The sequence below is a fragment of the Hylobates moloch genome, unplaced genomic scaffold, assembly GCF_009828535.3.
Source record: "Hylobates moloch isolate HMO894 unplaced genomic scaffold, HMol_V3 SCAFFOLD_11, whole genome shotgun sequence".
Taxonomy (NCBI): Eukaryota; Metazoa; Chordata; class Mammalia; order Primates; family Hylobatidae; genus Hylobates; species Hylobates moloch.
Window position 1 is genome coordinate 95,722,695 of NW_026652286.1, and position 15,639 is coordinate 95,738,333.

Consider the following 15,639-nt stretch of genomic DNA (forward strand, 5'->3'; position numbering starts at 1 on the left):
CTGCGTAGCTGCCTTCATTCATGGTTCCCAAACCTGGCTGCAGATTAGACCCACCTGGGGAGCTTTTTATTTATTTATTTATCTATTTTATTTATTTATTTATTTATTTATTTATTTATTTATTTATTTTGAGACGGAGGCTCACTCTGTCGCCCAGGCTGGAGTGCAGTGGCATGATCTCAGCTCACAGCAACCTCCGCCTCCCAGGTTTAAGCAATTGTCTGCCTCAGCCTCCGAAGTAGCTGGAATTACAGGCACCAGCCACCATGCCTGGCTAATTTTTTTTTTTTTTTTTTTGTATTTTTAGTAGAAATGGGGTTTCACCATCTTTGCCAGGCTAGTCTTGAACTCCTGCCCTCATGATCCATCCACCTTGGCTTCCCAGAGTGCTGGGATTATAAGCGTGAGCCACCGCACCTGGTCTTTTTTAATTTTTTGAAATAGTAGATAGGGAACTTTTAAAATATATTGGTATCTGGGGCCACCCCCAGAGCTTATGATTTAATGGGTTTGAGGTGGGATCAGGGCATTCGTATTTTTTTTAATTTCCTCAGTTTTTCTAATATCTAACTAAAGTTGAGAACCACCAACTTTACATTATTCAAATTCTGAGTACCAAACCTACTAATTGTGTAGATCTAGGACATTTCTAATAAGTTAGTTAGCAACACTGTTGGATGTGCAGGCTCCGGAGATAGACCACCCAGCTCTTCTACTTACTAGCTGTTGATCCTGAGCAAATTACTTAACCTCTCTGTACCTTTGTTTTCTCATTTGCAAAAAGGGGGTAATAATATATGCATACCTGGATAAGGTGGTTGTGAGGATTACCTGAGAACATTGTATGCTAAGGGCCTAGGACAGACGCTGGCACACCGCGAGCATTCCATGTGTAGAAAACATTGTTATTTCTGTTGTCGTCATCATCTTGGCGTATAGTGTTATTTCATAGTGTTTCTATTGGTGTGATCAAACGTTACTTGCTGCATCCAGTTCAGATAACTGTACTAAAATTGGGTCCCCGAGTATGTATTGAGCATGTAAAGTAAGTAATAGTTTGACCTTAACGCACCAGTTTTCTCTCCGTGTCTGCAAGAGAAAACATTGTTTATTCCCATTTTCCTTGAGAACAATCAGGTCCCTGAGGACTGATGAGATGAATCCTTGAAATTAACTGAAAATAAAATCTAGCCCGGCAGGACCATTTTCTAGAGTGCACAGACTTGAGTCCCATAGCTCTAAGACTAAAATGAGTCCAGTTAACATGCTGTATGTGTTTTACCTACCTAGATCTCCTACCCCGTCAGAGTCACAGACAAGACTTCTATTCAGAATGCCAAGGAAATTGAAAATGCTGCCATCGATCCTGAAGACAAATGGCATCAAAGAGCACAACAGCTAAAGGTTACCTGCTAGATTGCATTTTAAGTGTGTTTCAAGCGATACCGCTGAATAGAAGTAATGATCGTGACTGAGTTCTTATCACTTAAGGGTTTATTTTTATGCCTGAGAAGAATTACCCACTTTCCTATGGGTAAGACTGGCTTCTGCTCAAAGGAGCCATTGCCTGCTCAGCCAGCCAACCCTACCTGTTTTTCCAAGGGTTCTGTTTGCTGGAAGAAAATAATCATATCACACTTCCAACATACTGAGTTAGAACCCCACACAGAAGGAAGGCATGGAAAGACATGCAGGAAAAATCACAGTTCCAAAGAATTGTCCAACTCTGTGCTGCTCCCAAATCTGATTCCTTTTGGAGTTGGCAGTTACTTATGATTCCTAGACAATGGGGACACTATTCCTGAAAACTGGATGGGAATTCCCACAGCTTCACCAAACCCTCATTTTCAGAATATAAAAGCTTACCAACTGGTCATTGAGCATGATGACATTGTTTTTGGCCGTAGGTTTACTACTTTGACATCATAAATGTGATTTCAGGGAAGATTTTTCTGAAATTCTCCACACTGTTTTTCTAGAAGAAACAGAAAAAGGTCAGGCACAGTGGCTCACACCTGTAATCCCAGCAATTTGGGAGACCAAGATGGGTGGATCACCTGAGGTCAGGAGTTTGAGACCAGCTTGGCCAACATAGTGAAACCCTGTCTCTACCAAAAATACAAAGATTAGGTCAGGCCCGTTGGCTCACGCCTGCAATCCCAGCACTTTGGGAGGCCGAGGTGGGTGGATCACAAGGTCAGGAGTTCGAGACCACCCTGGCCAATATGGTGAAACCCCATCTCTACTAAAAATTACAAAAGTTAGCCGGGCGTTGTGGCAGGAGCCTATAGTTCCTGCTACTCGAGAGGCTGAGGCAGGAGAATCGCTTGAACCTGGAAGGCGAAGGTTGCAGTGAGCCAAGATCGTGCCACTGCACTCCAGCATGGGTGACACAGCAAGACTCCGTATCAAAAAAAGAAAAAAATAATAAAAAAGGTTAGCCAGGCATGATGGTGCTCACCTGTAGTCCCAGCTACTAGGGAGGCTGAGGCAGGAGAATTGCTTTAACCTGGCAGGTGGAAGTTGCAGTGAGCCAAGATTGTGCCACTGCACTGCAGCCTGGGTGACAGAGTGAGACTCCATCTCAAAAAAAAAAAAAAAAAAAAAGAAACAGAAAAAGCACTAGAAGCTCAGGTTTTTCTTGACCCGTGTATGTGGAGCCACCCTTGGACCAGGCTTTATCCCTGCCTAAGAAGAGATGAGTCCTTTGAAATTACTGAACCTATAGAGCGTGTTGACATCAGTTAAAACTATATACAGTGATAAACATAGTAAAAATAATAATAAGTTTTACCCCAGCTTCAGAGAGGTTAGAAAGAAGGGACAGCCTGAATCATCTCTTTTCCTCCCCAGTGGCCTCCAGGCCGCTCTTAAGAGTTGCAAAAAAAAGAAATAAAAAGTCATTCACCCAGAGCTTCCTGAAAGTTGATGCCGGTGAGGCCATACCTAGAAGTTGAGAGGATGGGGACTGAAATGTCTCATGGCTGTGGGATGTAGAGGACAGGATCCACTACCAGACATGATAGAGAGCCAGGGGAGCTTGGTCAACAGGAACCAGGGACAAAGGAAATACCTTAAGATTTGCCATGCATTATGGGTAATGGGCTGGGTCATGAGAGATGAATTTCTGGGCCTCAACCTGCTATTTACTTGATGCATGACTGGGCAAATCTCAACTTTTTCAAAGCCTTAAATTTCTCCTTTATTAAATGAAGGATTAGTCTAAATGACCTTCAAGGTCCATCTCAGCTGCAAAATGCTAGAATTCTATGACCATGTATTTCTAGTTATTTAAATTATTACAGAAAATACATTTGAAGCATGTAAGATTATTGCAACCTGTAGCTTTCATAATTGTCACTAAGGAAAACCATAGGATTCTCAGCTAATGATAAAATGATCGAGGTAAAAAGCTTTTCCCAGTGGCAACATCATAACCAGTGAGGTTTATACAAGGTGCAATTATTGCTAACTGAAAACTTTTCCTAATACTCGCCATGATGACTTGAAATATAGTCGGCATTGGCAATTTTGGATAGTCTCTATGGAGACTGAAAAAAAAAAGATAATAATCAAGGTAAAATCACAGTGCTTGATTTATGGCAGGACCTTTGACAGAGGCAGTAAAACTTTTGTATGGAAGAAAATCGGAAGAAAGCCAAAAGAATGCTTTTTATTCCCTGAGTGTACTGTAATTAATGCGCTTATAACCCATTCCTGAATGAAGACATTGTGGAGCAAAACATCTAAAAAGTGTTAGACCTAAAATGACAATAACGATGAATGGCCTAAGGGATGTTTCCCATTCTTTAGGTGGAAAGGATTTATGGGCTGCCCACTGTGTGCTACACACCAGCCCAGCATTCTGGGACACAGACACTTAAGGCTGCCTTTCTTTTTCCTCTTTAACTACCCAAGTCCAATGCCTTCTTTTTAGTGCCTCCTCAAGGGCCACCTCTGCATGGAGATTCCCAGCCTCTCCCACCCCGCTCCTCTGCCTTCTACTCCTACTGTGTCTGTAGTCTGGATCACTGGCTCAGGGCCTGCCATATTTGGCCGTGTCTCATTAGCTGCTGCCTGTGCGTGTGTGTGTGTTTGTTTGTTTGTTTGTTTTTGAGACGGAGTTTTGCTCTTGTTGCCCAGGCTGGAGTGCAATGGTAGGATCTTGGCTCACTGTAACCTCCGCCTCCCAGGTTCAAGCGATTCTCCTGTCTCAGCCTCCTGAGTAGCTGGGATTACAGGCACCCACCACCACACCTGGCTAATTTTTGTATTTTTAGTAGAGACGGGGTTTCACCATGTTGGCCAGGCTGGTCTCGAACTCCTGACCTCAGGTGATCCGCCCGCCTGGGCCTCCCAAAGTGCTGGGATTACAGGCATGAGCCACCGTGCCTGTGTTTCTTTTGTACCCACTACACTACAAGATCTTTTAAGGTACCGGTTGTATTTTCCTCTACATCCTCTACCACAATGCTTTGCTCAAGGCTGATGCTCAGTAAATATTTACTGACTGATTAAAGAAACATTTAAAGATCATGGGCCAGGCACAGTGGCTCATGCCTATAATCCTATTGCTTTCTCGGAGGCCAAGGAGGGAGGATTGCTAGAGGCCAGGAATTCGATGTTACAGGTGCCACTGTACTCCAGCCTGGGCAATAGAGCAAGACCCTGTCTCTAAAAAATACAAAATGCAGATAAAAAGATTATTTAGTGTATCTCCAGGGGAAAATGGGTCTCATTTGAAAATTTTTTCTTGAAAAATGACTTTCAAAGTTTCATAAACCTAACCTGACAACAATAACCTTCACTAATGTGAAATATCTTTATGTAAAATCAAAATATTTCACACAACAAATATTTATTGAGTATCTACTGCATTCCAGGCACTGCGGATTAGGTGCCTGGCCCAAAAGATATGGGGAGAAAAAAAAAAAAAAAAACAAGCAAACAAACAACAAAAATTCTTTAAAACAATAAATAAAACTTGAAGAAAGGTTGTTTTTTGTAGTTGTTGGGCTTTTTTTGTTTTGTTTTGTTTTTTGAGACGGAGTCTCGCTCTGTCACCCAGGCTGGAGTGCAGTGGCACAATCTCAGCTCACTGCAAGCTCTGCCTCCTGGGTTCAAGCCATTCTCCTGCCTCAGCCTCCTGAGTAACTGGGACTACAGGCACCCACCACCACGCCTGGCTGATTTTTTGTATTTTTAGTAGAAACGGGGTTTCACCGTGTTAGCCAGGACGGTCTCAATCTCCTGACCTCGTGATCCACCCGCCTCGGCCTCCCAAAGTGCTGGGATTACAGGCGTGAGCCACCGTGCCCGGCCCGTTTTTTGTTTTTAAGGTGGAGTTTCACTCTTGTTTTCCAGCCTGGAGTGCAATGGCACAATCTCGGCTCACCACAACCTCTGCCTCCCAGATTCAAGCCTCCCAAGTAGCTGGGATTACAGGCATGCGCCACCACGCCTGGCTAATTTTGTATTTTCAGTAGAGATGGGGTTTCTCCATGTTGGTCGGGCTGGCCTCGAACTCCTGAACTCAGGTGATCTGCCCACCTTGGCCTCCCAAAGTGCTGGAATTACAGGCGTGAGCCACCACGCCTGGCCAAGGTTTTTTGTTTGTTTTTTTTTTTAAAGCGGTACCTCCCCTCTAGGAGTTAAACACTTTAGTGGGAACCATTATGTAATCATTATAATGCAGCAATATGGACCTGGGTACAAAATGCAGTGGAACTAAAAGAGCACCTAATTCTGCCCTAAGAAGACAGAAAAATACCCCCCATAGGAGTCAGTATCTCAGCTGCCCCTAGAAGGACAAATTCGGGCAAAGGTGTGAAAGTGGGAGGAGGAACGAGGAACCATGACAGCTCTGGCTGCTGTTTGTATGGTCTAGGGAGGGAAAAGTTGACATAGTTGGTAAGGGCTGCTGTCTGCCTCAAGCATCCCAGGACTCAGACTGGAGAAGAGATTGTTCGCAATCTAAGCAGGTACCCAGCAGTGAGGTGCCGTGCAAGGGACATTACACATGCAACTCATGTATATGGAAGGCTCCATGGCTTGAAAAAACTAAATACCAAAAATACAAACAATAATAATTACATATATGTAGATAGATGTATATTTGTGTGTTTATGGGTGGAGTGACAGAAAAAATGATGAAATGTGACCAAATGTTTAAAATTGTTCAATCTGGATAAGAATCCTTTAGAGTTGTCCGTACTAGCAATTTTTCTGTAAGTTCGAAATAACTTGAAGATAAAAAGGTCGAGAAAAAAGTGCCCACAGGATTTGGTGACTAAAAGTTTATTGGTGACCTGAACAGAGCAATTTCAGCGGGATGGGGAGAAGGAACACTCTATGGCAGGGGACAGAGGTCAGCATGAGAGATGGGGAGCAGAGACCAGTGCAGTCTACGCCATCAAGATGCCTGGCTGTGAACTGAGAAAGGGATAGATTTTTCTTTGCTTTTGTTTTTTGAGACAGGGTCTTGTTCTGTCACCCAGGATGGAGTACAGTGCGGTGATTTTGGCTCACTGCAACCTCTGCCTCCCAGGTTCAAGAGATTCTCCTGCCTCAGCCTCCCAAGTAGCTGGGATTGCAGGTGCATGCCAACACGCCCAGCTAATTTCACCATGTTTGTCAGGCTGGTCTCAAACTCCTGACCTCAAGTGATCCACCTGCCTCTACCTCCCAAAGTGCTGGGATTACAGGTGTGAGCCACTGTGCCTAGCCAAGAAAGAGATAGGATTTAACCAGAGAATGTATTCAAGTGAATGTTTCTTTCCTTCTTTTCATAGGAGAGACTTAAATACATTTACATGCTAGAAAGAACGAGAAACCAGAGAGAGGGCGAGAAAAGAGAGAAGATAAGATATGCCTGAGACCATTTCAGCCTACGTATTTTTACTTTAAAAATACTGAGAATGATGGTCATCATCATATTCTATGTAAGAGTCTTATCCATGCCTAGAGTCTTCACTTGAAGCCAAGTCATCATCATATTCTATTTAAGAGTCTTATCCATGCCTAGAGCCTTCACTTGAAGCCAAGTAATCTCTCTTCATTTAACCTTTGCCACATAGGCCTTAGCGTCCTGAATCGCTTTGCGCTTGCCTGTGAACCTTTACAGGTTTTCCGAATCCTGCTTAGGTTGTGTGCCCAGACTGAATGCAGTATGTTCAAGGCTCAGGACTCTTGCTGGGCAGTGTGAGGGGCACATTCCCACTGGCAGAAGATCTTTCCCAGATATCTTAGTCTGTTTGTGCTGCTATAACAAAATACCATAGATCAGGTGGCTTAGAAACAACAGAGGTTTATTTTTTTCACAGTTTTGGAAGCTGGAAGTCCAAGGGCAGGACACTGGCAGTTTCTATGTCTGGTGAGGATCTGCTTCCTGGTTCATTGGTGATGCTTTCTCACTGTGTCCTCACACAATGGAGGGGGGGAATGAGCTTCCTTGAGCCTATTTTATAGGGACACCAATCCCATGCATGGGGGCTCTGTCCTGCTGACCTAGTCACCTCGAAAAGACCCCACCTTTAAATAGCATTACCTTGGGGGTTAGGATTTAACGTCCGAGTTTAGGGAGGACACAAACATTCAAACCATGGCACCAGGAAAGCAACATGTCAGTAGAAAAAAATTAAAAGTTCCCCAATTAAGTAATGTTTCAAAAGGATAAATAGGATGTTTTCTTTCTTACCCCTCTAAAATAACTCTTAGCTTTCCAGGCAAAGAAAAGGTAATGATAGTATTAAAGATATGTAGGACCTTTTACTAATTAATATGAAAGCCCTTGTAATCAAATCCTGATGAACCTTTCCAAAAAGCTGTTTTAATTTGGTTTTGCCTCCAACACTGTCAATAGATCTATGCTTCTTCTATTCATCTGAACACAGAGTTCTTCCTTACCCACAGAGAAAATTAGAGCCAATTAATATTTTTGCTTGAGATTCTCTTAATATTATCACATGGAATTGGTATCTCAGGCTTAAAGTACTCATGTTTTATTGTTCATAAACACAGCAGAAAAGCAGAACACAACAGAAATGTCTCCACTTTAGAGCTGATCTCAGAGCCCAGGCACAACTCTCGGGACTCCGTGGTTGAGTCAGGTTAACTAAGAGCAGGGGTGGCTTTTGTGTTGAAACAGATGAACTTTCTGGTTGAGATCAGAGCAGGCATTGTCCCGTCTGCTTATGACACGTGAAAAGGAAAGCCGTAAAAGAGAAACAACCAGGTGCTGCCTTTCACAGGGTCGGGGACAAACTTCTCTTGGGTGGCACAGTATGAATGAGCATTAATTAATAACTAAGGATGAGTCCCACTAAGAAATTATCATCCCAGCATTAGGCATCAGGATTGCCCCTTGCTAACACTCCATGTGTGACGTGAAAACCTACTGCCATTAAGCAGTTATTCTAAGTGCATGGAGTATGTACTGATTGCGGGTGTTGGTAACAAAAGAACCCCAGTGAGAGCATCATGGAATAGAGGATTTCAGTGCTGATGGAGATTAAATCATCTGAGAATGGCTTTGTATATTAACTTCAGGGAACTCAGGTCTTGCCACCTAAAGAGTGACACCTGATGCCCCAATTGTAGGGTAATAAATCTTCAGTAAACCACAGATCTCAAGTAGGCTGCTTGGAAGGTGAGAAAAATCGTATCAAGCCCATAAATGGCTTCCTTTCTGGGGACTGAAATGCCATTTCTGGGCACTTATATTTATGTGAATAGCAGATTTAACACTTGAGACAATTGAAGTTTCATAAAATGATGGGTCCTTGGCCTTGTTGTCAAAGCGCCCTGTGAAGAGTACTATTGTGATCTGGATTGTCGGCAGCAAAGGTAATAACGTGATTAAGATCAAGTGGTAACCCAGGATTTCAGATCTAGTACCCAAGAAATTTCTGAGAAGTAGGTATTTTCTTCTTTGGTGAAAAGAGAGAAAACTAGGAAAAGTACATTTAGATGGCAGCATCCTGGTTACTTCTCTAGTGAGTTAAAGGCTGAACAAATATTGAAAAGAATGACATTCTCAGCATCAATTAATATTTTTAGGTCACAGTCAAGGGGGGCATTTTTGACCTTCACAAACAGTGCTGCCAGCCATAAAAAGAGCTTCTATGTTCCACGACCACACCTATAATATTGTAAAATAGCAATTATTTTCTGGATCCATTACAAGAAAGGATTTTCTTAGAGCTATGGGTTTGCAGAGCCTTCCTGCCCACATTTCCCCATGCAGCTCAATTTACTGCATGGAATTAATACCTAGAATTTACCTGGAATATAGAAAAGAAGGTTTCCCTTTTTTGGGAGCACCACAAGTAAAAATTTAAAGTATGTAGGAACTAATCAGAGCCTGGCCAATCCCCCAGAAAGCTCAAATTCTCATAAGAACAGCTTCTAAATTTTAAATTAGAAGTCATTATTTCTTAAAAATATAATATGATAAGTAACATTGTATATTACTGTTTTAAATTTAACAATCTCAACATTATTATAACGTGATTTCACTAGAAATAGAACACTGCTTAATATTATACAGGAATAGGATGAGTCTTAGTGGTTGTATCAGAACGTATCAGAAAAGAGAAATCAAAGCTGAACTCTTATCACAGTAATTTGATCATTCTTTCTAGCAAGTTAAAATAATCATTCATCCAACTGTTGCATTTTTCAGTTAATGTTTTATAGATATAAGCTAAAGAGATTTTTTAGTATATGTGTTCAGAAAGGAAGAAATATGTTGCAGTTATATAACACACTGATGCATATGGTCATCCTGCTGTTTTCAATAAGCATTTAATCATTCTTTGCAAAGGCCTCTTAACTCAGCTAGTTTTTCACAAAGTAATGAGTGCTTTATTCCTTGGAAAATATTTCTAAATGGCAATAGCACAATATAGTTACATAGTGTATCTATTATACCAGGAGTACATTTTGTTGTTAGCAGACTTTGAAAAGCATAAAGACTGTTCTGAAATTGAAATATTTCCCCCAGATGTTTGATTGCCTGAGTGCAGGCTATATTAAGGAACAGAAGCAAAACAGCCCTTGTGGCTTCACAGATGTCCTATCACAGCACAGGCTCTTTTATAATCCTCTGAATAAAATCTAATTTGTTTCATCTGGTGAAGAGGTCATTTCTAGCTTCTGACCAGCATGAGTAAAAAGATCTGATCATCTGAATTGTATTTAATATTAGATTTGTACTTGGTTTGTAAAGCAAATTATTAGTGTTTTCTGGTTAAGATTTTTAAAAATATTCATGTTACTTAAAATAAGCTTGTATACTGTGATGTAGATTCGCATTTGTACTTTCTCCGTATGTCTCAAAGTAAAGCTTCCCCACCCCATCCCCCAAGTTGGCAACACTTTTGAGTCAAAGACTTAACTTTTAAAAGTTAAATTTTGAAGCCAAAGACTTGCCCTTAGTATAAAGCCCATTCTAAGCTTTCTGTTTCTTTCTAGGCTTATAATCCTAAATTTCCAGGAGGAATTACTCAGTTATTAACTCTCCAATTTCCTGAAATTAGGAAAAAAATCCTTTACTTTTTCTTTATCTGCTTTCAGTTGTATGTTCACCTTCCTAGAAGTCTTAACCCCCAGTTTGAAAAACACTAATTTAAAATTTGTGTGCTGGAACAGGAGAATGGTGTGAACCCGGGAGGCGGAGCTTTCAGTGAGCTGAGATCGCACCACTGCACTCCAGCCTGGGAGACAGCGAGACTCCGTCTCAAATAAATGAATAATAAAAAAAAATAAGATTTGTGAAGAGTGCCAGTCTTCTAATTTTACATTAACCAAAATATCTCTTTAGAATTACCAGGAACACTGGTCTCAATATGAAAGTACAAAATCAAGCAATGTACCAAGAGGGCAACCTTCTGACACGGTGAATGACCATCAACCTTCCAGAAGACCAGCCAAGCTCAAGATTCGAAAGCAGCGTAAACACCAGAATGGCCTGAAGTCTTTCACAACGGAAGAGGTGACTGCCAGTCAGGGAAATCAGAATAACCCTCCCAGGCAGCAACAAAACCAAAATAGTCCTCTTGATACTTCAAGAAAGCCTGAATCCATTGTCATTATGCATGCCTCTAACAATGATGTACAAGCCTCAAGGGCATTTAGGAGCCAGAATCTCAAAGAAACCTCCAATACGTTTGCTCCACCAAAACAGGCTTTTGACAAGGTCTTACATAAAAACGCTACTGGATATGACTCTGGGTTGAATGTTAATAAAGAAAGAGGACACGAAGACCAAGAAGAGCAAAGATGTTCATATCAGCAGCTACACACCCTTTCTGATATGGATTTGAACCACCTTAATGAACTTTCTAAGAGACACGTGCTCCTGAGCCAGAAAGGCTCTCAGTTTGTTTATCGCGTAAATACTCATGGATCAACTGAAAATAAGAAACAACCCAAACAGCCTTATACAGAGACAAAATACAGGAACTTAGAAATGTTATGGTAAGAATTCCCTTTTCTCGAGTGGTTTTCTACAGGAGAAAGGAGAGACTGCTGCAGAAAGACGGGAGATGGAGAAGGGGAAGAGGAATCCATAAGGATGGCTAGGTGAGAAGAGTTCACCTAACAACTTCCTTAACTCTGATTCCTGCCTCAAAGAGTCCACTTTTTTTTTTTTTTTTTAGACAGAGTCCAGTGGTATGATCTTGGCTCTTTACGACCTCCGCTTCCCGAGTTCAAGCAATTCTCCTGCCTCAGCCGCCCAAGTAGCAGGGATTACAGGTGTTCACCACCACACCAGGCTAATTTTTGTATTTTTAGTAGAGACAGAGTTTCATCATGTTGGCCAGGCTGGTTTCGAACTCCTGACCTCAAGTGATCCACCTGCCTTGGCCTCCCAAAGTGCTGAGATTACAAGTGTGAGCCACTGTGCCCAGCCAAGAGTCTACTTTTGATGGATTTCTTTTCCTCTTCCCTGTCTCCTCTGTTTTTCCACTGTAGTTAAACTAGAAGTTGGAGGGAGAGGAGGACAGAGGGACACAGTCAAAAAACATCCGTGTGTTTTGAGGGTCGCAAGTAATGTTTGGAGGAAACAAATGATCTCCAACAATATCATGGCCTATCCTGAGAAAATAATCTAAAATACAGAAAAATATGCACATAATAATCATTTATAAAGTGACTTAAAAATCCAACAATAGGGAATGTTTAGGTAAATTATGATATTTAGTATAATGGAACCACTAAAAATTATGGTTATGAGGAAATGCTTCTATAGGAAGAAAATAGTAAGGTGCAAAATTACACCTTGGGTTGAATGACACTGGTGAAAAAAAAGTACATCTCAGGAGTATGAGTTCTACTGTGTTAAAATATGCACAGAAGAAAAATTCACCAAAATGTCAATAGCAGTTATCTCTAGCAAGAGAGATTGAGATTTTAAAAATGAATTCTTATATTTTCAGAACAGTTCAAGTTCCCTACAATGTATAACTTCTATAAACAGGAAAATGAAAGTTATTTTAAAAATTACTTCAGGCACTATTTCTTGGTGTTCTTCGATCAAACGTCCTTTCTACATACCTAACATGCTGAATATAATGCTACAATGCTAAATGCTGTACAAGGTACAAAAGAAGTATGGTGTGTGAGGCACCTTCAAGGAACTTAACTTTCAAAGTAGGGAGACAATTATTCCCTTGTGAGTTGATCAAAGAACATTTAAGTGCTACACTTGGTGGTATGGAATGCAGATTTAATAAGATTTAAAGTTAGCTTCCTAGAAGAGATAATGATAAATAGCAGGCATCTTTGTCTTTTTTCTTCCTGATTTTAGAAAGATTGTTTCTAACACTTTTACCATTAAAAAAATATTTAGTTTTTGGTAATAGATAGATGATAGATAGGAAATTTCCTCCTATTCCTCTTTGCAAATAACTTTTATCATAAATGAGTATTTGATTTTATCAAATACTTTTTCTGCATTAGTTGAAACATTTCTCTATTAATCCTTTAATGTGATGAAATATGTTAACAGATTTTTCTGATGATGCACTATCCTTTTATTCCTAGGGTTAACGCAATTTGTCATAGTGCATTTTTAATAAGTTGCTTGATTTGATGTGTTAACACTTTGTTTAAGATTTAACATTTTCATATACATGAAGTGAAATTGGCTTATAATTTTCCTATCTGCCACTGGCCTTTACTGGGTGGATTATCAAGAAAATACCAGCCTTATAAAATGAGTTGAGGACTATTTCCTCTTTTTGCATCCTCTGGGACACTTGATATACAATTGGCCTTATCTGTCACTTGAAGGTTTGGTAGGATTTTCCTCTAAAACTATTGGGCCATTGGTGGGTTTTGTTTGGCTTTTTGCTCTTTGTGAGCAGATTTTAAACTCCTGATGCATTTACTATAATCATTGTAAGACTTTGCAGTCTTTTCATTTTCATTTTAGTCAGTTTAATACATTATATTTTTCTAGGAAAAATTTTCCTTTTATGCCAAGTTTTAAAATGTACTGTCATAAAGCTTTTTGTAGTATTTAAATAACTTTAATATTATTCCACCTTTATTATATCTATAATCATGTCCCTGTTTTCATTTCTTTTTTTTTTTTTAATTTTTTTGGCAGCCTCAACCTCCTGGGCTGCTTTTGCTTAATTTTCTCTGTACATATAGCTAATCGATCCTACACTTATGAGTAGCCTCTTAGTGTAAGTTTCCATAAGGACAACCCCATCGGACAATTTCTTAATTCTTGTCTCTTTCTTAGAGCCAGACTTTCTAGACACCTTTACTTTCTTTCTCTTTCTAGACTTGCTATGCAGCTGTCCTGCTGAGGATTCCCTTTGCCTTTCTTCTCATAGGATTCTCTTTTTCAGTATCTCACATTTTCCTTATTTTGTTTGAGCACCCCTTCCGGCATTTTTTTCAGATTGAAAACATGGTATAAGGACAGGGGACAGGGTGATGGGCAGTTCTCAGCGTGCCAGTGTCTTGTGTCACACTTGTTTTCTGACTGCATTCCGCTGTTGTTGTGCTCATATTATCCTTGAGAATCTCCATGTCCTCATGGAGACCCTCTTCACTCTTCTCCTTCGTCACCCTTCCTGTTTTTTCCATCCCCGTTCTTTCTCAGTTTCCTCTCTAATTTTGATAGAGAACATCCTCCATTGCTTGAGAGGTAAATGTTTTGAGATCTTGCTGAAATTATCTTTCTTCTGCCCTCGCCCCTGATTGGTAGCTTGGCAGAGGATTGTAGAATTCTAGATGGAAAATCATTGTCCCTAGAATTGCCTTCTTGCATCCAGTGTTGCTGTTGAGAAATCTGAAGCCACCTTATTCCTGATCCTTTGTGTATAACCTGGTTTTGTTTTGTTTTTTTTCTGGAAGCTTTAGGATCTTTTCTTTTTCTCTACTGAAGTGAAATTTCATAATAGTGCGCCTTTGTATAGGTCTATTTTCATAGATTGAGCTGGGGCTTTTAAACCTGAAAACATGTGACCTTCAGTTCTGGGAAAATGTCTTGAGTCATCTTATGGGTAGTTCCTTTCAACCATTTTCTGTTTGCTCTTTCTAGAAACTCCTGTGATTCAGATGTGTTTTTCCAGGACTGTTATTATGATTTTGTTTTCTCTTTCGTTCTCCATTTCTTTGTAATTTTGTTCTACTGTCTGGGAGGGTTTCTCAGTCCTAGCTTCCAGCCTTTCTACTGCTATCATGTTTGTTAATTTCCAACAGGGTTTTTTTGTTGTTGTTTCTGTTATTGGTTTCTGAATGTTCCTCGTTTTATAGCCTCATGTTTTTGTTCGTGGATACAACATCCTTTTTTCTCAACATCTTCTTAGATTTTCAACGAGGGCCCTTGTGACTGAATTTTTAAGTGTTTTTAATTCCCTGCTTTGTTTCTCTTTCCTCTAGGTCTTTGTCAGTGATGTTTGTTTCTCTTCTCCTATTTTGCTGCCTTCCACCTTAGGGCTTGTGTCAGATGTCTGGCAATTCTTGATCGTCTTCTCATGATCAAGTATGAGGGACTAGAAAGCTTATTGGAAGCTCTGAGTGACAGTGCTTGTTGACTTTGAGTGCCTATAGAATGATCTGTGAGGGCCATGTGATAGGAAGCCCTTCCTGTAAGTTTTAGGACTTTTCTCTTGGTGGTCAGATTTATTATCTGTGCTTAGTGCCTCACAGGCAGAAGACTCGTTGGCTTCTTCAGAATGAAAACCTCCAGTGAGCTGCGGAGAGAGGGAAGGGACAGTTGCCTGGGTGCACAAAATGGAGAAGATGATCTGGAGATCTGACTGCTTCTTTTTTTTTTTTTCCAGAGACGGAGTCTCACTCTGTCGCCAGGCTGGAGTGCAGTGGCACGATCTCAGCTCACTGCAACCTCTGCCTACCGGGTTCAAGCGATTCTCCTGCCTCAGCTTCCTGAGCAGCTGGGACTACAGGCGCTCGCCACCATGCCCGGCTAGTTTTTGGATTTTTGGTAGAGACACGGTTTCACCATGTTGGCCAGGATGGTCTCGGTCTCTTGACCTCATGATCCGCCCACCTCGGCCTCCCAAAGTGCTGGGATTACAGGCGAGAGCCACCACACCCGACCCTGACTGCTTCTTAAACAGACTTTCAACCAAATCTTTTTAAAGTAACTCTCAC

General features: G+C 40.8%; 1 protein-coding gene and 1 non-coding gene across 19 annotated transcripts in view; both read left to right on the plus strand.

Moving 5' to 3' along the window:
• Positions 1-15,639, plus strand: part of JHY (junctional cadherin complex regulator) — a 91,957-nt gene that overhangs the window by 43,147 nt on the left and 33,171 nt on the right. For 10 of the 18 annotated variants that reach the window (XR_009215658.1, XR_009215659.1, XR_009215660.1 and 7 more), the window contains exons 4-5: positions 1,291-1,404; positions 10,823-11,478. The exons of 2 other annotated variants lie outside the window; for them this stretch is intronic. Coding sequence is in view for 12 of the 16 variants with exons in the window: in XM_032168137.2 (XP_032024028.1) it covers positions 1,291-1,404; positions 10,823-11,478 (770 nt within the window). In the remaining 4 variants the exon portion in view is untranslated. Of the gene's footprint in view, positions 1-1,290; positions 1,405-6,791; positions 6,942-10,575; positions 10,642-10,822; positions 11,479-15,639 lie in introns of those variants that run through there. 6 more of the 18 variants (XM_058446719.1, XM_058446721.1, XR_009215661.1 and 3 more) reach the window with 5 other exon arrangements.
• LOC116477610 (U4 spliceosomal RNA) lies at positions 3,412-3,551 on the plus strand. The gene has a single exon (XR_004250558.1). It is a non-coding gene; the product is annotated as a U4 spliceosomal RNA (small nuclear RNA).